The 22,036-nt window shown below is 35.8% G+C and overlaps 2 protein-coding genes across 3 annotated transcripts in view; both read right to left on the reverse strand.

Annotated features, from left to right (window-relative positions):
- Positions 1 to 3,496, reverse strand: part of LOC135686195 (V-type proton ATPase subunit S1) — a 9,623-nt gene extending 6,127 nt beyond the window's left edge. The window contains exons 1-3 of the mRNA XM_065202381.2: positions 3,341 to 3,496; positions 2,311 to 2,431; positions 1,329 to 1,527 (exon numbers count right to left, since the gene is read on the reverse strand). Of these exons, the coding sequence (XP_065058453.1) occupies positions 1,329 to 1,527; positions 2,311 to 2,431; positions 3,341 to 3,477 (457 nt within the window). The 5' untranslated portion in view covers positions 3,478 to 3,496. The remainder of the gene's footprint in view (positions 1 to 1,328; positions 1,528 to 2,310; positions 2,432 to 3,340) is intronic.
- Positions 3,497 to 8,272: 4,776 nt separating this feature from the next.
- Positions 8,273 to 22,036, reverse strand: LOC135685977 (calmegin). 2 transcript variants are annotated; one of them, XM_065202102.1, is made up of 17 exons: positions 21,773 to 22,036; positions 19,907 to 19,992; positions 19,194 to 19,252; positions 18,051 to 18,115; positions 16,076 to 16,152; positions 15,717 to 15,798; positions 15,084 to 15,152; positions 14,465 to 14,778; positions 13,628 to 13,895; positions 13,134 to 13,208; positions 12,728 to 12,831; positions 12,234 to 12,282; positions 11,638 to 11,760; positions 9,935 to 10,060; positions 9,577 to 9,636; positions 8,836 to 8,912; positions 8,273 to 8,526 (listed from the first exon to the last, which is right to left on the reverse strand). In XM_065202102.1, the coding sequence occupies exons 1-17, from the start codon at positions 21,866 to 21,868 to the stop codon at positions 8,490 to 8,492; spliced, it is 1,767 nt and encodes a 588-aa protein (XP_065058174.1). In that variant the 5' UTR covers positions 21,869 to 22,036; the 3' UTR covers positions 8,273 to 8,489. The 2 variants fall into 2 exon arrangements, with proteins under 2 accessions (XP_065058174.1, XP_065058175.1); XM_065202103.1 differs by having other exon boundaries at positions 8,273 to 8,523; positions 21,773 to 22,035.

Below are 22,036 nucleotides of genomic sequence, written 5' to 3' on the forward strand. Positions count from 1 at the left end.
TCCAACAATTCGTTTCTAAATGACTCCGTTTTCCAATGACTTCGTTTTGGCTGTTCCATCTTCATCTTCAAACAACTCTGTTTTTGGTTGATAATGTTTGAAGATGAAACATCTCTATGTCGCACAGTACCCTTCACGATTACTCCTGAGGGAAACATGAACATAACTACACAATGTGTAGCATTCAGTTCATTTATTAAAAGGTTTGTCACGTTTAATGATTCAATAGAAAAAACTTTATTGCTTTGTATTAAAAAATAAATTTGATTCGCGCGCCCCGCTCTTATCACACGAGTTTTTGGCCGGGCATGTTGATTTCTGAGTGTGAAAGCCTTGCTAAAGGTCAATCTAGAAAGAAGAAAAGCAATGATAAGTGGCACATAAGGGGAGATAACAAGAAGCAAGATTGACCCTGGTGGTACTTGTTGCAAGAGAGTAATGACCAACTCAGTGCTGTGCACAAGTTATGGAAAATGGATTCATGGTGGGTACCCAAGGTTGAAAAGGTGACTCCAGGTGACAATATTTTTTCTGAGCTTCATGATTGATGATCAAAAATAGAAGTACTTCTACTTAGAGCCAGTAGAAGATCTGTGGGATAAGGTGGAAACAGAAGGTGGGTTCAGTTATTTAGGTGACAGACTAAGTGCTAGGGAAGTGTGTGAAGTGGCTGTGATTACAAGAGTTTGACATGGATAGAAAAAGTTCAGGGAATGTGGTGAATTACTGCTCGGAAGAAAGATTTCTATAAAGATGAAAGGAAGAATATACAGAAGCTGTGTGAGGACTGGAATGATATATGGGAATGAAGCATAGTGTATATGAGAAAATTAACTTTCGACTTGTGGGTTGAAGCTGACTGACAAGAAGAACACTGATGAACTGTTACATTTGCTGGGTTAAGAGGGAACAGGTGATAAGATGGCAACGATTAATGGAGTGAGATGGTTGGAACAATTACTTAGAAGATCAGAAGATAGCATCTGGAGGAGGATTTTGGACTTCAATGTAAATGTTCAAAGAACAATAGGAAGGATATCATATAATAACTTCAGAGTTTCCATTGAAAGCAATAACTCATAGCTTAAAATATGTTTATTTATTTGCATGTATGATAAATTGCAAGCTAGGTTTCAGTCAAATCTAAGCAGAAAGGTTTCAAATCTTTGATTTGATCAACATTACCTTCCTTTCACTGCAACAAAATCAAATTCTTTTGGTATGAAGCTTAGATTGAGCCAAAGTTGGTGCACTTATGGACACCTATAGTTGTAAATTTTAGTTTTATAGGTATCTGTGAAAGTAATGCATAACAGCTAAACACATACCTGAACTGTATATCTCTTTCACCTGGCCAGCATGTTGCTTTCTTAGCAATGCTGTTAACGTCATTTCACCTTCCTTTTTCACTACAGAAGGTATTACCGCCTTTCCATTTTTGTCAAAAAATTTCTGCAGATTTTGAAATACAGTTGACTTTGATTCAAATGATTTTCTGCCATATTTTGTGACATCATCAAAACTGAGCTATAATGGATGAAATGATGAAATGTTGGTCATTACTATTAGTTAAAAGCAGAATAGCAATGGGATAAAACGGTATTTTAACAAGAAAGCATTACAATATACACACAAGGGCATTCTATCAAATATAAATAACTCTAGGTAATAGAAATTGGTATGCTATTTAGATAACATCACCAAAGATTGAATAAATCAAATCAAAAAATTCTTCTAGTAAGAAAAAGGAAAATGAAAATGAACAGGTCCTTTTGATACTTCAAATGATTTAACTGCAACTTTGTGCCTATTTCAACAAAGCATTTATGCATACAAACACACTTTTACATAGCAAAATCTTAAAGTTGATGTGTAATTAAAAAATTGATAGACAATATCCTTATCTGCAAATGAAAAAAACCTAAACTCTTTGCAGCTACAACAAGTTAAATGAAAATGAAATTATTTCTCAATTTGTAACTTTGCTAGTTGTGTGAAAAATACAGATCATAGTGTGTTTATCTACTGAACATGATTAAATAATAGAACCATGAGAATCAATCACATTAGACTAGGCAATTTGAATTTTGCGGGGAAAAGTTCATTTTGAAAATTTGAGACTGCCTGCCTGAAATCACAAATACTTTAGAAATTAAAAATAGAAATTTACAAATAGAAGTTTATAATTTCAAAAGTGATATTTCCCAGTGATTCTGCATGACAAGTATGCAAAATTGCTGAGATGTGTGCATGACAGGGGGAATATATTGTGGAGAGACAAAAAAGTTTCAAGACAGGTGATCATCATACCTTGTCTTGAACAAATAATACTACTGCTCTAGGTGATTCAAGGAAACTCTTCAAATGAATCTTTGCCTCAGTGACAGAAAAGTCATGCCCAAGAACTGTATCATCACTTGAAGTTAACTCTCTGTAAAAAACAGTTAAGCAAACTAAAATTATGCTCACAATAAATAAATTTCACACAGTTTTAACTAAAAACTATAATGGAAAACTTCCATTTGCATGCCATATGATTGGTAAAAGAAGGTTTGTACTCACTCAGTGGTTATATCGCTAAAGCAAATTACATTTGGTCTTACTGTCAGGAATAGAGGCATATGTTAGATGCAACATAAAGATTATATCTTGGTGGTCTTGAAATGGCAATCCAAACAGAAAACGATTTTGAAATGGCAATAAAATTGCCTAAACATCTATAAATGCAGCTTATACTTTGATTTACATAAAACTGGTGACACATCATTAGGCCTACAGTTCTTTAAACCAGTCCCCTTCTTGAAGAAAATACGTTTTCATGCTTTGCTTGGCATAGCCTTCTTGACGTACCTTCGGAGGAATATTTACATGGAATGCCCCTTGGGATGGGTGGCATGTGGTTCAAGTTTGGGGAGAGAATTGCAGCAAATTAATTAGTTATATCTTCTCATAACACACCGCAATTTTCAATTAAGCATTGATTCACCGAGGAAATATCAGGCTTCAAGTACCATACTTTCAATACTGGGTTCAGGGAGGAGATCGGAGACTTGGCCTACCTGTACTAGGCCTAAACCCAAATTTGGTTTTGCTTTTCATCTTGTCAAGATATCTTTTCTCCCTCATGGCTTTAAAAAATTATCTATAAACCCTTTCAAAAGATTGAATCCTGATTTTAACATAACATGCATGCTGCCATTACAAAGGAACTTCGAGGAAAAACATCTTTTTCAACCTTTAGCGATCAAGTGACATGGGAAAGTTTACGAATAAATTGCCGGTTATCCCGGTGTTATTTTTTTGAAAAAATAAATTCGTTGCTTTAAATAAAGTTTCTTACCTATCATTTGACCAAAGAAACAGCGGAGTAGATCCAAAACTGCTAGATTTACATATGAAAACAATGATAATAAGAGCTACACTTCTCCATATTAATAGGCCGGCCATCTTGATCACTGTATGTCCTGTCCAGGTCATGGGCGAGTTGCGCAGGCGTATTTAGAAGGTTGAGTGTCAGGTGACCAGGAGGCCAAAGCATCTGTAGCGTCTTTGGGTCCATATGTGAAAGCCCTAATATAATGTCACGAAAACTTTCTCGAATTTCGAAAAAAGATCTTACATCCCAAACCCCAAATTGTATTGTAACACAAGAGTGTTTAAATTTGTTTGATAAACAACGCTTAATGTAGTTATGTTAAAAACATCATTGACTTTTTAGCAACTAAAAAGTTCACAAAATTAACAGTTCAATTTTGACTGCGCTTATGTCAATCAAGGGCTGCAGAGCATCTTACAGATTAATGGGGCTAAAAACTTTTGGGGGGCAAAGATCGTGGAGTTTTTTGCATGGTTTAAAGTACATTTTGGAAATTATTGAGGGGGCTAAAGCCCCCGTTCCCCCTACCCCGCTTCCGCGGTCCCTGATGTCTATCCAAGCTGTTCAATAAATACACGTATATTACTAAACGTAACTACAGGTCATAACTTTGCATGAAAAAAATAATAATAAGGACAATAATTTATAAAGTGACTTTTAATCACGAACTAGCTTTTTCCTCTCATAACTTACAATTCTTCTTTCGAAATTAAAAATATCACAGACCCTTAAATAACTTAGAACTTTCCGTATGTCATAAAATTGTGTTTCCCGTAAAAATTCTACTAAATAAACAGAGAAGATTGAAAAGTACCTGTTTAGCCCTTTGGGCAGAAACAGTGAACTATTTTTACTGTTTTCAGCTTTAAACTGACATATATAATTAGAGTTGCTTTATATTGCTAGAGTTTAGTGCTTAAAGGAGAACTGACACGCAAAAATAAGTTTGGCTAAAACGGTAGTTTGTGACAAGCAAATTCCAGGATAGAAAGAATTTTTTAAATCACAGTTACCGTTTTTGAAATACAAGCGTTTTAAGTTGAGAAACGACAATTGTTCCGACAACTTGAGACTCGAGGCGAAAATCGTCACGAGTGGGCGATCATCTTTGACGTCACAAGTGACATGTTCTCAGCACGTATTGTGTTTCTCTATAGAAACCTTTAACAAAATGCTGCGGGCAAATGTTTATTTTGTGCATGTGAAAGGAGCTAATTTTGCAATTTTGACACATAATTGACTTTTTCAATTGTTTGGGACTCTGAATCGGAGTTTTATTACACTGATTTCGAAACAAATGGAGAGTTTCAGCCGTCTGAGTTTTTGCTGCCAACCAGCGCTGCCGCTTGGGCAGACAGTCGTGAGTCGTCCCATGGCTCAACAGTAACGATGTTATGGACAAAGAACAGACTGGAAGTACAAACTGATATGGAATTTCTATTAAAAACAATGCTATAACTACAATCTAAATGAGATCAGGTATCGTAAAACTAGAATTTCATTTCAGATTGAGGCGTCTTTGTCTAGACTGTTTTGTCTGTATGGCCTAAATAGGCTAAAATGCCCATGATGCCCTAAACGGAACTGCAAGTTATTCATTATTAATTAATGTAACATTCTATGATTGTTTTTCAATGTTTCAAACGCGTTAACTGTATAGTGCTTTTAAATAGTGAAGGCGGGTTAAAAGTCGACTTGTGCGTATTATATGCCATTTTCATCGGGTGTGAAGGGTTTCGGGAACTGATAAGTTACCTGGCAGTCGAAAAATCTGGATTTACGAAATAGGCTCTTAGCTATTAGCCAAAGAACTTGACTTCTTAGTCGAAGAAAATGCTGTTTAGCTGTCATAGGAATATCAACTGGCGCATTATCTTCTTTTGCAAACAATTTTGGCTTGGGTGGGGGATGGTCTTTTTCTAGACTAGATTATTCCCTAGTATCTCAACCTCTGTTAAAATACAATAATTAAGATCAGTGAAATTATTATTTAGTCACACTCGCAGCTCCCATCAAACAAGGTTTTTTCTTGAATTCATATTTCTGCACCCTAAGCAGGTTGCAGGATCGCTTTTACCGCTGTCTCCACTAGATTTCGTTTGTCTTTTGACTATTGCTTCAACCCCCCCCCCCCCCACGCCCCACCCCCATATTGCGGTTTTATTTGTAATTGTAAAAATAAAAACTTTGAAGAAACGGTATCAGTTTTCAAACAAAGTCGACTCCTTTTTTCACAAGCTTTGTGGTTCTTTGAATGTTTCGGAGCATGCTGCTTCGAAGATATCATGGCATAAAAATAAATTTTATGTGGATATTAGCGTCTTATCAGATATGTAGCTAGGATTTTCTAGCTTCTTTATACTTATAAATGAAATGCCTGACAATTCTTTGTCTTTTTATCGCAGACTTTTTTCAATAAAACACGAAACTTCATTTGTACTTCTACCGTTGCGGTGAAAGCCTTTACAACGGCATTGTTAACATGTCACTTGTGACGTCAACCGAGAATTTTAACAACTCTTGGCGATAATCTTGTTTCCGCTTCGGGAAATTCCCGAGTCCTGGCTGTGACGTAATTGACAGATAAAAGTGCAAATATCAGAAAAACGGCGAATCTTAGAAGAAAACTTTTTGCAGATTTGAAGTCAGCGACAAATTTTGCATCGAATAAGCCAAAGTTATTTTTGCGTGTCAGTTCTCCTTTAAAGAAACAATTTCGACCTGGGAAACAATTTCAAAAATTTCAATTTCAAACAAAATAAGAACTCGATTTGTAACACAGCAATTTCTGATCTTGCAATTGATATTGTGAACTCTGAAGTCTGAATTCCAGGATTCAGAAAAAACCTGAACTGCTGCAAGAAGTGGGTCTTGAAAAGCAAATCGAATGCGATGAATCGTACACAACAACAACAACAACAACTGTTGTTACATCAAGGCAGCGTCACTAACAAGAAACTACTTTCATAAAGGAGTTTTAAGATTATAGAAAAACCAGCCGGGGTATCAGAGGCGGATCCAGCGGAAAATCTGAGGGGTGCTTAAGGGCGTTGCCTTAATAGCCATAATAATGCCACACCCTACTTTTCTTTACGGTTAAATGAAGGCAACACCCATCTTGATAAATTAATCTTTTTTAAATTCAGGTATTAAAGCATAACTATATAGAAAATTATCTCTTTTGTAAGAAGCCTATTTTCTAGCAATGCTAGTTAAAAATAACACTGCTACCTTCGCAGTTTGTACATCACATTAATCAATGAATGACATTTTAGGTCGCTAGTCAATATTTGATTGCTCTGCAATATTCAGGCGCTGGTTCATTTTTGTAAAAAGGCAGCTAAAATGTTTCAAACAAAAAAAAGCAAAATGAATCATTGATACGTTAACTGACCATTACTATACGAAAATTGACTTAAATATTATCGAGTCGTGATTTTCATAACTAACCTCGTACTGATTGACAAAACAATTTCCATCAATAGCAAGTTGTCAAAAACGGATGCAAGTATCGCATGAAACAGCAGCGATCACGCCGATTCCAAATGACCCCTATAGAGAAGGCCTATTTACCATGACTCAATACTTGTAAGAATTTGTTGATAAAAATTGATTGTTTTACTAAGTACCTTGTTGAAGTAGTACGTTTTTAGGGTCATCTGCATTTGGCAAGAAATGGTTATCGAATTCATTCTGGTAGTAATTACCATACCACCCCAACAACCAAAAATCCTTGGCACCACTTTTTTGGGGGTGCGCATTTTTCTCTGTAAAATTCGATATTTTTGTTAAATTAATCCAAGAAATATTCTGTTAAAACGTTGTGCATTTAAAGCCTGGTAAAGGAAACTACCAACCTGAAAGGCCGAAGGTCAGAACTTCCACGGGACAGTACTTGAACCTTTGGCATTTGCAGTTCAGCGAACTCATCGATCTGTGTATTTCCACAAGTCACGACACCATCCACCACGCTCTTATCAAAAACCTCTCTCACGATTGACTGAATACTCAAAAGCTCGTTTTCCGTTTCAATTTCTTCAGTCGACTGGCAACCAATAATCGAGAACACCTGCAACAGCAACGACTTTATGTCCGCCATTGCTGCTACACGAACAGGTTTATTCGTTTCAGTGACGGTATGCACCAGTGTTTATTAAATGATTGATAGGGGTGCTCAGATGAGCCGAAATTTGGCAAACGGATTGGTTGAAGCCTTGTTTTGATTGATAGGGGTGCTCGACATTGCGGAAAAACATATCAGAGCGTGATGTGATTGGCTCAGTTGCAACTTTGACCTTAGAGGTTGATTGATAGGGGTGCTCAAGCACCCGTAGAATTGAAGTAGCTCATTGGCCGAGAGTGTGGTTTGATGGACAAGTAAAAAAATTGGTTCCAGGGCAGCTCAACATGAAATTTCTAGCTATTTATAGTTTAAAGCAGATACAGGTTATGCTAACTAACGCATGACCGTATGTTACATTATGTTTACTGGAAAATGCATTTACATCATCTAAAAGGATTCAAAACTTTTTTCAGAGATTAGAGAAAATGCATTGAATGTTATATCTCCGAAAATTCTGACCGGTGCTCAAGCACCCATAGCACCCCCCTAGATCCGCCTCTGGGTATGACGGTTGACCTCTCAAGCCAAATTAATAAGTTAGGATTAAACTCAAGTTCATGGAGCTACCAAAGCAAAATGCATTACTTAAATTCTGGTTCGTTTTAAACAAAATTGTTCTCTAGACTTGAATTGAGTAGACTCTACAGCCTATTCAGATAACACTGAGGTTCTGAACGTTAGGGTTTTCTGCCTAAGAAATGGTCTTGGAAAATGAACATGTCAGGCGTTAAAAAGCATTGTAACAACTGAAGAGGGACACAAAAATCGCAAGGTTTCGTAGATATAACAATGAACGACAGCGTTTAAATAGACTCTGATCACCGCAAAATTTTAGAATTACTGCCATGAACCTCGTTCTCAATATCACACTTTGAAAATAATCCTCTCTAGAGGAATGACCTTTGAAGAAAAAGTGTTCTTCCGAGCTTGGTTACTTTTTAACGTCATTTTCCTCAATTGATAATTATCTAGAGCATTTCATGTCCAGGTTTACTCCTTTCTTGCTTTTCTTCTTGTTGCTCTTCTGCTGAAACAAAGCAAAGTGAATTAAACTCACAATACATATCATCCTTTTTAAAAAAGGGGTGTTCTCAAGTATCAGAAATATATAATAAATATATCAGATGATTGGGAAAAACAATACTGATTGCTGATTGCTGAAACGAGGATCAAGAATATGGCGAATAGAGCTTATTAATTCAATGTAAAAGAAAGGTTTTGTAGATAATTCTATTGAGCTGTGAACCTAGACATATTTTAAATGCAATAAACCACTATACATAGATTTGTGCTACTTAAGGCACTGCGCAAATTCTCCTCCAAAGCGACCTCTTACCTTGGAGATGAATCCGGTGGAGGAATGTCTTCTTCTGGAGCTGCTTCTGGGGCAGCATCTGCAGATTCTGTTTTCTCCTAAAAAAATGAAATGAGCCAAAACGTAACAATCGCAAGTGTGAAAACAATTTCGAGGACAATAAGGTAGCACCAGCTACCTTCGTATACTTAGATAAAATGTAAGCGAGCATCAGTATCAGGGCTGGATTGGAACCCTCGACCAACTGTGCTACCCAGTAGCAATAAATCATGTGACGTACATTTTCTTTCAGTATATTTTCTCAAATTTTCTACACTGCAAACAGTTGTTGCCCTAAGTAATGATTAACAGGACAAACTGGTATTAGCCGTTATTGATACAATCTTACATCATCAGTGAGGTACAAAGCTCTTCTGAAAGTCGTCACCAATTGTGCAGGTAAAAACTTCTAATATTATGTAATACCTGTGTAAGGAAGTGTGCTATATACAACATTCTGTAACTACGATTAACCTAATTTAGAGGGCGAAATGGTGTTCTATCAACAAGGCATCAGATGTCAGGGACTACAGAAATGTTTACCACACAGAAATGCACTTCGCATTTGCATAGCTATTTTCTTGCTAAAAGATTCATCCGCCACCCATACAGTCAGCCAGAGAGCCCCCATGACCTTCCCTGAAGTTGGACATCTACAGTCAATGGAATTCCTTTTAAAGATTTCAGATCGGGGTTGAGTTCGTTTTAATGAACTAAACGTACCTCTTCCTTTGAACTTTTCGATTCATCTTTGTCAGCTTGCACTTCTTCTTTATCTTTGCTCTTGAAAAAGCAAAATTAGGAAATTTACATTTTAAAGCGAAAAGAATAATTATATTTGATTTGAATTTAAAAAGGGGGAAGATATTTCTATCGTCCGGTAACTCCTCCACAACTTCAGTTTGAATGAATGCGGTGAAAAAACTATGCTTCGTGCATCCTTTCTGAATGAACCCCCGAAAATGTAAACGGTGTGCACAATACCAACCGAGTCCAATGCACATGTTATTTTACAGCACAGACGGGGGACTACTATATTTCTAGACTCTGAAAAAATCTTTAAACATCTATAATTACACACCTCATCTGGCTCATCACTGTTATCTCCTTCCTTTGCCTCTTCATCCTCGTTTTCTTCCTGCTCCTGTTCTGCATTCTCGTCATCAGCTGCTGGCTCATCAGTTTTTTTTCTCTCGGCTGTCTCGTCCTACAAGTTCAAATTTTCAGTTAGAAATATATAAAACTGACGAACACTGCCTTCATTGCATTCGTTATATTTACTAGATTTTCTATTTAGAATTTGTTTAAAGTAAACACTCAAAGGTATCGTCGTTTTCAGGCCTCAATTGCCCATAAAATGAGTGAGACATCTATTACTTGTCGACAAGTTTGAAAATTCGCTGAAAAAGCACACATAGCTGGCACAAAGCTCCACGTTTTTGGAATAAAGTTTTTTAGGGGGTTTAACAATATCGTTCAAAATTGAATTTTACAGTAGCTTGTAGGGGTGTACCGGATATCCGGTGGGTCGGATAACCCGGCGCCGGATCTCTGATTTTTTGAAAATTTAGTTCCGGCCAGATTTGTTTCCGAAATCCGGCCAGTTACCGGATTTTCCAAAATTTTAGTTGGAACAAAGAAAATTTCTAGAGAAACCAGTTATAAAAGAGTAAATACAATGAAAAGAAGAATCAAAAGCAATAGAACAGATTTGAACGTAATTCTAAAAGTTAAAAGCATCCAAAACAGCAGTTTTCACAAGTTAAAGTCGTCCAAGGTTCAGATGCAAGAAAAGAAACTTCTTGCGATCTCTTAGAGGAAGTTTTGTTCGCTTGTTTTCGAAGATATTTCCACCCTCCGAAGAAACTGCTCTGAATAAACACTAGATTCTGTAGCAAACAAATATTGTTGGGCTAGCTTGGCAATGTAAGGAAAGTAGTTTTGTGCTGCTTCCACCAAAGAAAAAGTAATTTGTTGCGTGGTATGCATGGAATGGTGATTTACTCCTCAAACTCTGCAGCTATTACAGTTCACAGTTGATATAATAAAGAGCGCCAAATCTTGACTCAGGCTCACCCCAGATCCACTTTGAATGATGAAAAGCTAATTTGAAGTGTAAATCATACACAGTTTAACCCATGTTAACTTAACCTGGGTTAACCCAGGTTGAGCAGTGTCGTGTAGATTGGGCTTTGGAGGTTCTTGTTTATCAATGGATAGTATCAACACATATAGTATAAAGTGGGTAGTGCCTTTTCAGGAAACACCTTGAAAATAAGCCAAATAAAAAATGGGCCGAAAAATTTCATTTCAAACAAAAATATGCCATAGCTTATCATTGAGAAAAGTACAGTATTTGCTTCGACGATAAAACAAGCGCCTTGAAAATAGATTTGAATTTGCTTGTCATCAGGAAACAGGAAGACTGGATGGTATTTTTATAAAGTTATTCTCTTCGTTCTTCTTTTTATACATTTCCCTGCAAAGAATCTCAAAACTTTTTTATTACAGAAAAATCTGGTAATGATCGGGTATTCCGGCCGGATAATCCACAAAGAGACCCGGTAAATCCGGTTCCGGCCGGATTCTGAAAATGCTGATCCGGTACACCCCTAGTTCTCAGCCTTCAGCATGTTCCTAATTGTTTTTAATTTTTGGCCAATTTTTGGGCTCGTGTTCCTCATAAAATTGCTTTTACAAAAAAATAAAAGTGCAGTAAACTTAGTTGTGATCTATCATTGCATTGATGAAAATAATGTGGATAAGTATTAGAGAAAGGCGTACCTTTTTGCCTGGTAAACAGCACGCAATGATAAGGATTATGGGTAAGAAAACCACGATGACGTAAATTGCCCAAAGCCAGGGTCTTTCCTTTGTCGCATCTTGCAGCGCGTTCCAGATGCCACCCTAGAATAAAAAAGACCAATCAAATACAGCGTGTATATAATAGTCGATCGGCGATGCATGTTGTACTCCTCTGCTGACAGTACGTTATGTCAAGTTGGCAAGCTCTTTGTGCCATACTTGTGTTGCCATAATGCTGCTATTCGCAACGCAGATGACATGAAGCAATCATTCAATTAAGGGTTGAGCATAGGCACACTGTATTTGGCACAGTACTTAAATAACCTGACCTTTTGGTCAATAAATATAAATAAATAGGGGGGGGAAAGCACAGTGAAATAAAGGTTAGGCAGTATACAAACAAGGCTCTTTCTCTGGCAAAAGTATTGTTTTAAAAAATGATCGCATTTCTAAGACGTTTTAGCACATTAATGATTAATCCCTCACAACGATAACTAACTAAAGATAGAGCTGCACTCATTTTCATCAGCAAAACTGGCCAGTCTACTAGCAAAAGTGTAAAAATGGTAACTCACCCCTGATTCGCCGGTGACGGAAAATTCTCTTGCGAATTTCAAATCCCAGCTGTTGATGCAACCAAGGGGTTAATAACATATATGCAACATGCCATAATTGATACATATATGCAAAAATACATCAACCTTTTAGCATTTAAAGTCAGCGTACTCACGAAAAGATATCATGGCTTAAGTTGAATAGGGCCCACTTTTTCCTTATCCTTTTGTATTACTATCTCAACTTGCAAGTCGACGTTTTTGGTCCAATTTCAGTTGTCCCGAAAAAAAATTCAGGGTCCATTCAACTTTTATATAAGAAAAACTACAAGGCCTAAATAGAATTCCTATTATGTTGATAAAATGTAAAATATACTAAAATTAAACCCAAGTCTGTCATATTTGACGAAAAACCGGCCTATGCATAAGTAGATCTTCATTAAAGTCAAAGACAGTGCTGCCCTTAACTGCTTCAACTTCTATCATGTCATTTTCTGTATATTGTAAGATATTACCTTTCTGCTGTCCATGCATCGACAGTCGACTTTTGACTAGAAATGATAACGTTATCAAACACAATGTCGTCACTCATCGACCAAAGCTCGAATCCGATCGCAGCCTGAAACGATAGAAATCACATAGACCATAATAATAATGTGGTTAACTCATAAAACACTGTGATGCTTGTCATAAATAATCTTAATTTACACTTATCATGAAAAACTTACAAACAGACTAGTCAGTCAATAACAACTCCAGAAATGAATTCTAAAAAAGTGAGAATTTGAAAAGTTTAAAGATCATTACAAGCACAAGTCACATCTAATTGGCCACCCACTGATGTTTCTAACAAAAATTGAAAAAAATCATACAAGGCAAAATTTAATACTCTCTAAAACTGCAACAGTTACTGCTACTCACGATTGAAGTCATTTTAAACGGATCTTTATCTTCGAAATAATCCGGATTCTTTATTTTCTTTGGCGTCCATTTGCCCTAAAAAGATTGATCACATTTTACAGTAAGGATTAACTTTCATGTACAACATCAAGTAAATATTTGCTAATATTTGTCTTTTTTGTATTTTTGCTTAAATAAAAAACTAAAAAAATATGATTGTTGTTATAGGGGTAAATCAAGAAGAATTTTCAATTTACAACTTTCCTACCATGACCCTTAAAAAGAAAAAGGTTGGATTACTTTGCAGATATAAACATATATCTTTGTGATTATAGTTTTCGTTTATTAATACACAGATTTAACCTTGATTTATTATTCCATAATGTGGAACTATTGTTCCGGCTACAAAATTCATTAAAAAGCTCTTGCTTAGCGTCATTTCAAGTATCGCATAGTTTCCTGACGAACACTGTCAGTGATGAAGTCTATACAGACAGACAAAAACTGCTATCTACCTTATAGTCAGGATTATCAATGAGAGGGGGTTGCCACTTTCCTTTAAATTGTGGGTTGTCAATCACGGGTGCCTTCCATTCTCCGCAACCAATTTCAGAGCACTTCGGATTTGGGATCTGCGGAGGCTCCCATTCACCATCTTCCTCGGCATCCCAGTCGGCAGGTTTTACAGCACTGGGATCAGGGATGTTCTCAGGTGCGTCATCAAGCCATCCATCTGGTTTCTTTGCGTTTGGATCAACAATTTTCGCAGGCGCATCTTCATCCCTATGGCAATACAATCAGCATTTACATTAGCAATTAAATGCCTACATCGGGACACAGAAAAAATACACATTGAGCAAAACTTTAAAATGAACATTGTAACCTTTAAGAAAACGAAAGCCAAAAATGCCAGGTGATAGATGCCATGCATCCATGCATCCGAACATGCAAGCTACACAATTATCAGTTGTCTTTCAGAAATACCGTAAATCCTCGAATTGTCCCCCACCCTGAAACTAAAAATTGCCAATAAGCCACCCCCAACGAATAAGCCCCCATTGCTACCGGAAATGCTCGAATTGGACCCCTCCATTTGATGATTTTTGCCATCTGAGATTGCCTATGGCGTTTTATTGAATTACCACAACAAATTCATACTTTTGGTAGTAATTAATTAAATGCTCATAAAGAAATTTCTACTTAAATAAACGAGGTATTTTGATAATGTCTTCTCAATGTCTACAATAATTTTATAAGCCCCCCCCCCCTCGAATAAGCCTCCATCCAAAAATAGCAAAAAATAAATAAGCCGAGGATTTACGGTACTTTGATACAGAAGCAATGTAACTTACCAGTCAACTGGCTTTTTAGCATTTGGATCAACAATCTTCTCCCTCTCATCCCATTCATCAGGTTTCTTGTCGCTTGGGTCATCAATTTCTGTCGGGGGGTTTACTGATGGCTCAAAATCAGTTAGCAGGCTGCCAGAATTAACAACTTGCTTATCTACTTGAATCTCAAATGTATTGTCAGGCCTGATTGTGAGAGTGAACAAGTGTGTCTTCTTGTCATCAAAAATTTTCGAAAAATCACCGGTTGGTTTCTTTGCATGCTTTTCTTCGTACTTTCCTGTCTTTGGGTTTTTATGTTGAAAGATGAAATGTAGCTGTGGCAAAAACAAATGTTAGCAGTTAAGCATACAATCAAAGTAAATCATTTTGATAATATGATAAGTTTGGTGAATATTAAAAGACAGCAATAGAAAGTGAAAGCGATTAGTGAACACATCAAAGTAAAGCAACTTAGCATCTAGACAAATGCTACTTCTGCCAAACAAAAATTTTGTTTATGAAACATTGAGATTACCTCTCTAATAAAAACTGGGTAATGCAGATTACCTTCAATTTGCTTTGCGCCAGTGCTACACTGGCAAGCAATCAAGTGGGAACAAGAACTTAAATACTACAATACCTTGCTGTCTTCTCCACATTTATCTGGTCCAAACATTATTGTGTATTGTGTCTTATCGGTTAGTTCTTCCTAGAATGAGTATTTTCAATAATAGAGAAATTAACATGATGATAAAATTTTGGAGTTAATTAATTGGTTATCAACTGATTTGAATAAAAATAAACAAACATATATATATATATGGTTGAACTTTGCCAAAGGAAATAAAATAAATTTTGATTAATTTTCATATATGTTTCTTGCAATTCTGAATGGTGTTTACTTCAAATAAAGTATCAAAGTTTAAGAAAATATTCAATTAAACAAAAAGAGGATTCACATCTGACAAACACAGCTTTTCTATTATATCTATCACAATAACACAGCTCAAAGACTTGTAAGATATTTGTTTAGTCAGCAAGATTGTAAAGACTTCTATGATGTTTTAGCCGTTCAAACTTTGCTAACTTTACTTGAAATCTTTCAGATCTGTATACATTCTCTAGGATATATTGTTATGTTCCAACTTGGATGTTTTGATGATCTCTTCAAAAATATATTTACTGATTTTAGGCATTGTTAATGTTTGACAAAATTTTGTTACTCCTCGTATAGCCATAGAAGTTGACAACCCTGCAGAAAGACTTTGCATACCAAGTCAAGCTTTGGCAAGTCTGACAACAGCTTCATGTATGCACCACCACACTCCAGTCCATTTTGAAATTTAACTTCATATCTGTAATGTGAGCATGTCAAAAATAAAATATATACATAAAAACAAAAAAAGTATTTAAAGAGGTGGAAAGAATCATAAAAAATCAACAAATTGTTATACTCTAATGTACAGCTGCAATCCTGGGTACGCACTCTGCCTTATCTTTCTCCCAGTAAAATTTTAGCTCTCATTCATTATTAAAATGATTCTTTATGGCAAAAATTTAATCACCTTGGTGACACTTACAAGATAATGAATGGGTATGATACTATAGAGGGCTGTAAAAAAGAATACATACTGCACAATAAATGGTTGATCAGTAAATTCAAACTTTGTTGGCAACAAACTGGAAACTGCATGATGTTTGGCCTTTTCCTACAATAAAATTGGGGGATTATATTTCATTGCACTTGGTAGCCAAAACTACAACAACAACAAAACAAGATTTTCCTGACAAGTGCTGTGAAGAAAATGAGCCAACAACCTAAATTTAATTTTGAGCAGTAAAAGCAGCCCATAGACCAACCCTCCTAACATATAAGAAAGAAAATATTATATCAGATATATATAATATTTAGTTCATAGAACAGGGTGGTTCTAAGCTGCTACACTGAGTTTCCCACCCAACGTGATCATCAGGCAACAGTTATGGATGATACTATGTATAGTTGTTATGTTCCTATAGATATCAAGAATAGGGGGAGACTATATAGCTCTGCCTATACAGCATCGCACGCTTCACGGCCAACCAGTAAACAGTAATTTTCAGATATAATCAGGCCTTTTTGGGCTATTGACTACCGTCACAAAAACATGTATTGATTGCAAGAGAAAGGTAAAGTTAGGGAAAAGTTAGCAACAAATATCAATATTGTTGTTGTCACTATTATTCAATTTACATCTTCACATGGAGTCGTCAAGAACACAAATGAAGTTTGGGGTAGATATCCACTGTTCCAGTCATTTTTAGCCAAAATTCTGTGCCTTAAAATTGTTGATAGGACCTTCATTCAAAGATGTTTTTACTGGACAACAGGTGAAGAACTCCATAAATCCTTAGAACTTTGTAAAAATTCTGTATCCCATGCATCATTTTCGAGAAAACCCCCATCCAGCAAATGTGTAGAATTTTGTTGTTCAGTCCAGAAGTTGCCAGATTTTCGCAATCCACGACAAATTTTCTTCAAAGGTCGTTCAATTTTCAAAGTTCCGTCAGCTACTCATAAACAGGACAAATAATATTGATAATAAGCAACAATGATAAGAGCTGGACAGTAATGGAAAGAAACGATATAATAAAAAGAGCTGTTGATATTCATTTGGAGGAAAAAAGGTAAGACTGTTAAAGAGGAGCCTCTGAGTGAGAGGCTTTGTCTTGAAGCTGCAAAAGAATCTGAAAACATAGATAATGCAATCAGGGAGGATGAGGGAGAGTATGTTTAAACCAAGTCGGAATCTCATTGTGATTCATACAATGAAGAAGAAAAAATTGAACGTCTAGATGATGGTTTTGATTGACTTCAAGGTTTCATCTTATGTTTTTACACAGCTGGTCAAACTTAACATATTCTCTTTTTGTTCTTCCCTAAAAACCTATGACGTCTAGATGATGGTTTTGATTGACTTCAAGGTTTTATCTTATGTTTTTACACGGCTGGTCAAACTTAACATATTCTCTTTTTGTTCTTTCCTAAAAACCTATGACGTCTAGATGATGGTTTTGATTGACTTCAAGGTTTCATCTTATGTTTTTACACGTCTGGTCAAACTTAACATATTCTCTTTTTGTTCTTCCCTAAAAACCTATGACGTCTAGATCATGGTTTTGATTGACTTCAAGGTTTCATCTTATGTTTTTACACGGCTGGTCAAACTTAACATATTCTCTTTTTGTTCTTCCCTAAAAAACGGTATTTCTGACTGAAGGGTCAAGTTTTTAATGGAAACAAAGCATCATTTCCTCATTGTTGACATCACAAATCACTACATCAAATATTCTTACTACAAACTAGCAGTAATGGTAAATTTAGTAAATCAAAGGTTAGGCAATTGTGGTTAGATAATACTCTAATTCCCCCACAAGTCTTGAAGCACTTCATTTAAAAGGTAGTTTTTTGACGGGTGGTCACCCCCCTAAGCTGATACACGAGGGCAGTTTGTTGCCCTTGTGGAATTTTTTTCACAAAAAGACCTTGATATAATATAAGTATAATATCAGTCAGACAAAATAAAAATGCGCTGACACAAAACCATCCAAAAGCCAGTATACAAACCTTTAAAACTAGAGCTTTATCTCCTTTGAATGCACTATCTTTGGGTTCTTCTATTGACCATTTCCCTAAAATGTTGTAAGGTAGCTATTTGAAATTATTCTTGACTTCTAAAAGATGTGAAACCCACAGGATTTGATACAATCTTGATTGGAATAATGCTATATAACAGATTGCATTGGGACAATATCAAGTTTGCTATTTGGTTTAAAAGATGCCAGACAATGTCAAGTGCAACACTACAAATTCTAAGTCTATGTGGAAAGAATTTGTGTGCTCACTAGAGTAATGTTACAGCATTTTTATGGCAATAAACATTTATCAAATTCCTTCTGTTACTTTATTTAGCCTTTTGAAATATCCCCAATTAATAAGAAAGGGTTTTATGGGACATCTGCAAATGCACATTAAAATTGTATTGCTCATAGATTATGAGAACTTATGATTTGACAAAACCAATGGTTAGTAAAAAAACATCAAATATACATATTTAAAGATTATATTTTGGTCACTATCACTTTATATTGAAATTTTAAACCAAATTGGAACATAAATCTAAACAGTATTTGCTTGCTCAGACATTGGTTGTGCTTACAGAGGTAACCATTCTCCAGACTTTATATACATAAATGAAATAAAAAAAGGAAAAAGTAAGTCTTCTGTCTTGGAATGCATGAGTCTGAGAGATCACTGAGAGCCACACCTCAAATAGAGCTTTTGTATGCTTTGGTAGACTGTTTTCCCCCTTTCTACACTGCCCCCTACTTGCATCGCCACTGAGAACCTAATAATTTGCCCTGTGCCAGTTTTAGGTTTTCATTCAGTCTAGCAGTAATTATGAACACTGATATTGGGGAAACTGCTCCCTTGGCAACTGTTTGAGAAATTGTTTCTTTTCAAACTCTCTCAAAATAAAGAAAGTCTGCAAAGTTCTGAGGAAAAGTTTATTTTATGTTCACACTTTTTTAGCTCTATTTTATTTCAAGTGAGAGCAAAGACTATCACCCACGTAAAATGAAGAGGCTTGCTTTACAAGTTTGAGTATAAGCAGCATATCAAAGATGCCTTTGGTTTAAATGAAACAACATTGTATATATGCATGTAAAAGAATAATTCATTAGAACACCGAGTAATTATTAATGTTACCATCATATTTTGAAATTGCTGCATCAACACCATCCTTTTTAGCTTGAGAAGTGATCCATCTTTAAGTTTAAAGGGAAAGAGAGCTCTATGTTAGACATTTTCTTATACAAAAATATACACCCTTGGGGGTTTTCTTAACAAGATCAATTTGAAGCTGTCTAGCATAGATAAAGCTGCCTATTTCACTCATGGCAAAGGATATCATAATAAATAACAGGGTTTAATTGCAATTCACAACTGATGTAAATCGCTTTTCCAATACTTTCATAATGCCTGAACAATAAATGCAACCTGAAGATATCTTAGCTCAAATAACAGCCATGTATAAATTGGTGTTACTTTTATAGGAAACATGATATTACACAATGTTCAAAGAGTGGATGAAGCATGATAGCATGGAAATGCAAATTAAAATAAATTGTTACTTTTGGAAAAACATGTCTGATAAATTAGTTGACATGTGAGAGTTACAGTCCTGGTTATGGCTATGTAAAAGTAATAGTAATGTTAATGAAGGAACATAATTTTATGTTGAAGAGGACCTCTAGATGAAATACAGACATTATTAACACCTTCAACTATTAACTTTATCAGGACCAAGAATAATCCAAAAAATTAGTGATTCAATGTAAAAAGTTAGACACCTTAACTACCATTTTAAAAAATTTACAGTTTCTAATATACAGTTTGAAATAAATGAAAAATATACTTACTGCTCATTAAACTCTATCTCATTATCAAATGGCTCAGCAATATAGGCAAATCCTTTAACCTCAGGCCTTTTGTACACAGCTTCTTCCTATATAAGAGAAAAATAAATTCTTAATCAACTGGGAAAGTCAGGGCAATTGTGAGCTAAAAGTAAATAAATACTAAAAACCTGGTATCTACCAAATCAAGTAACTTTTGGTATGAATAGTCTAAAATCTGTTGGGTCTCAAATATGGAATAGCTTACCAAACAAAAAATGAAATATCAGTATATTTTACATATAATAAGCTAAGTAAATATCAAATCAAAATAAATAAACAAAAACTTGATTATCCAGATTTTGGCATTTGCTAATCACATCTACTGTATGCCACCTTAAGTCATAGTAGAAAACTTGACATGGTAGCAAACTTGGTAAGTGTTGTTCAGATCGGGGATTACATTAATTGACATCTGTTTCAGGTATATATAGAGTCAACTATAATTTAATTTACCAAACAATTCAATGAATCTAACTAATGCAAAAGAACGACTGGAACAACAGGATCGCAACACAGAACCTGCCATTGGTAATTGTTCCAGCACCAGAACTTAATAAATTTCAGCTATTTCTCTGGCACACAAGCGCATTAACTATATGTGCACTAAAACACTCTGATGCCTGTATACACCCAATATTTATGTCTAAAAATTTTATTCATTATTGACGGATTCTGTGAGCGATGTTAGGCCAGTGCTGAAAGGCTTTTGAAAATAATATATATTCTGTAAGTGTTGGTTGCCCGTATAATTTAACATTATTAACAACCTTATTTGAAACCAGATATATTTTATAGCTTGGTTTTGTCAACCACCACACAGGGCTGTGGCTAGCTATTGCAACCACTGGGGGTAATCTGATAAAATCAAAGATGGTGAACCATCCTTTATTTGGAAACAAATCTTAAAATTTGCCAAGGAAGCACTCCTTGATGGTCCTCGTTTTTACAATGATACTTTCTTCCAACGTGAGCACCACCACAATCGTATCAGGTTGACACCTATGTTTCTGGCAGAGCTGATTCTCTGTACGCTGCTTGCAACTCTAAAAAAACTTGCAACACACAAAACTAAAATCATTCTGAACAACATAAATGTTAGGTCACAGTTTACTTTTAGATCATTTCTTTAAAAGGATTTCTGTGGAGCATTCAAATGAAAAAACAAGCTTGGAGCTACCCAAACAGTTAATTATTTGCCCTTATTCCAGGGCCTCATGCAAAAAAGTATAATGCTCTTGCCTGCCGGATGAATAGCCAAAATTTAATAAGATCTGGTGCCAGAACAATAACCATGGTATTTTCAAACTGCCAGTTTTTTTCATTCACTTAACCAGGCTTGTAAAAGACTGATCTACAAAGCTTAACACAACAAAGAAATTTCGTGTGCAGAGGAATTTGCAATATAAGCCATGGGCTCAGACGCAGGATGGGAAGTGGGGGCTAAGGAAAAATCTAACATTCATAACAAAAGATTTGGAAAAAAACTTTTTTGTTTTCCAAAGAAGAGGAGGGGCTTGGCCCCCCGTTCCCTTTTCGTTTGAGGCCCTCATGTGTTTGATAAGCTATCATATGTTTGAAACTTGAGTTTAAGACGATCATGCTTACAGGCAGTTGCCATCTCAGCAGACTGTTTTGTTTAAAACAAATTCACTATTTCGCACCAACTTTGTTAAATCAAAAAGCGACTGGCCTAATCAAAAGGTGTCGGCAAAAAGTCATTTATCATAGATAGATGAGAGCAGTCTGTCTGTGTCAGACATTCGTCATCCATTGCCTACGATTGTTGCTTTATCCAAAAAAAGAAAGTACAGCTTTTCTATGTAATACCTCAGTTTTCCCTGCTTCCTCGTTCTTGTCCCCAAACAGGCAGCTTGCGAACAGCGCTAGGCCAATGGACAACATCAATATGGGCCGACACATCATGCGGTATAAAAGATTATTACAGAAAATTCACTAGAAAAGATAGTACTCGGATGTTTCTGAGGAATGATTTATATTAGTGAGCACAATTTCCCACTGTTGCTTGCACTCTAAACCATTTCAGTCCTGGCGGGCGACTTGACCTATCCTCTATTTTCCACCGCTTTCGGT

The sequence above is a fragment of the Rhopilema esculentum genome, chromosome 6 (assembly GCF_057945365.1).
Source record: "Rhopilema esculentum isolate cy_ngs chromosome 6, ASM5794536v1, whole genome shotgun sequence".
In the NCBI taxonomy this organism is placed as follows: domain Eukaryota; kingdom Metazoa; phylum Cnidaria; class Scyphozoa; order Rhizostomeae; family Rhizostomatidae; genus Rhopilema; species Rhopilema esculentum.

What these genes read in the sequence shown, in the direction of transcription:
- LOC135685977 (XM_065202102.1), bottom strand. Translation starts at nt 21,868, where the DNA reads ATGATGTGTCGGCCCATATTGATGTTGTCCATTGGCCTAGCGCTGTTC. An exon ending in AGCAATTTCAAAATATGATG is followed by an intron (nt 18,116 to 19,193) that starts GTAACATTAATA and finishes ACAACATTTTAG; the next exon opens with GGAAATGGTCAATAGAAGAA. An exon ending in GCTAAAAAGCCAGTTGACTG is followed by an intron (nt 13,896 to 14,464) that starts GTAAGTTACATT and finishes GTATTGCCATAG; the next exon opens with GGATGAAGATGCGCCTGCGA.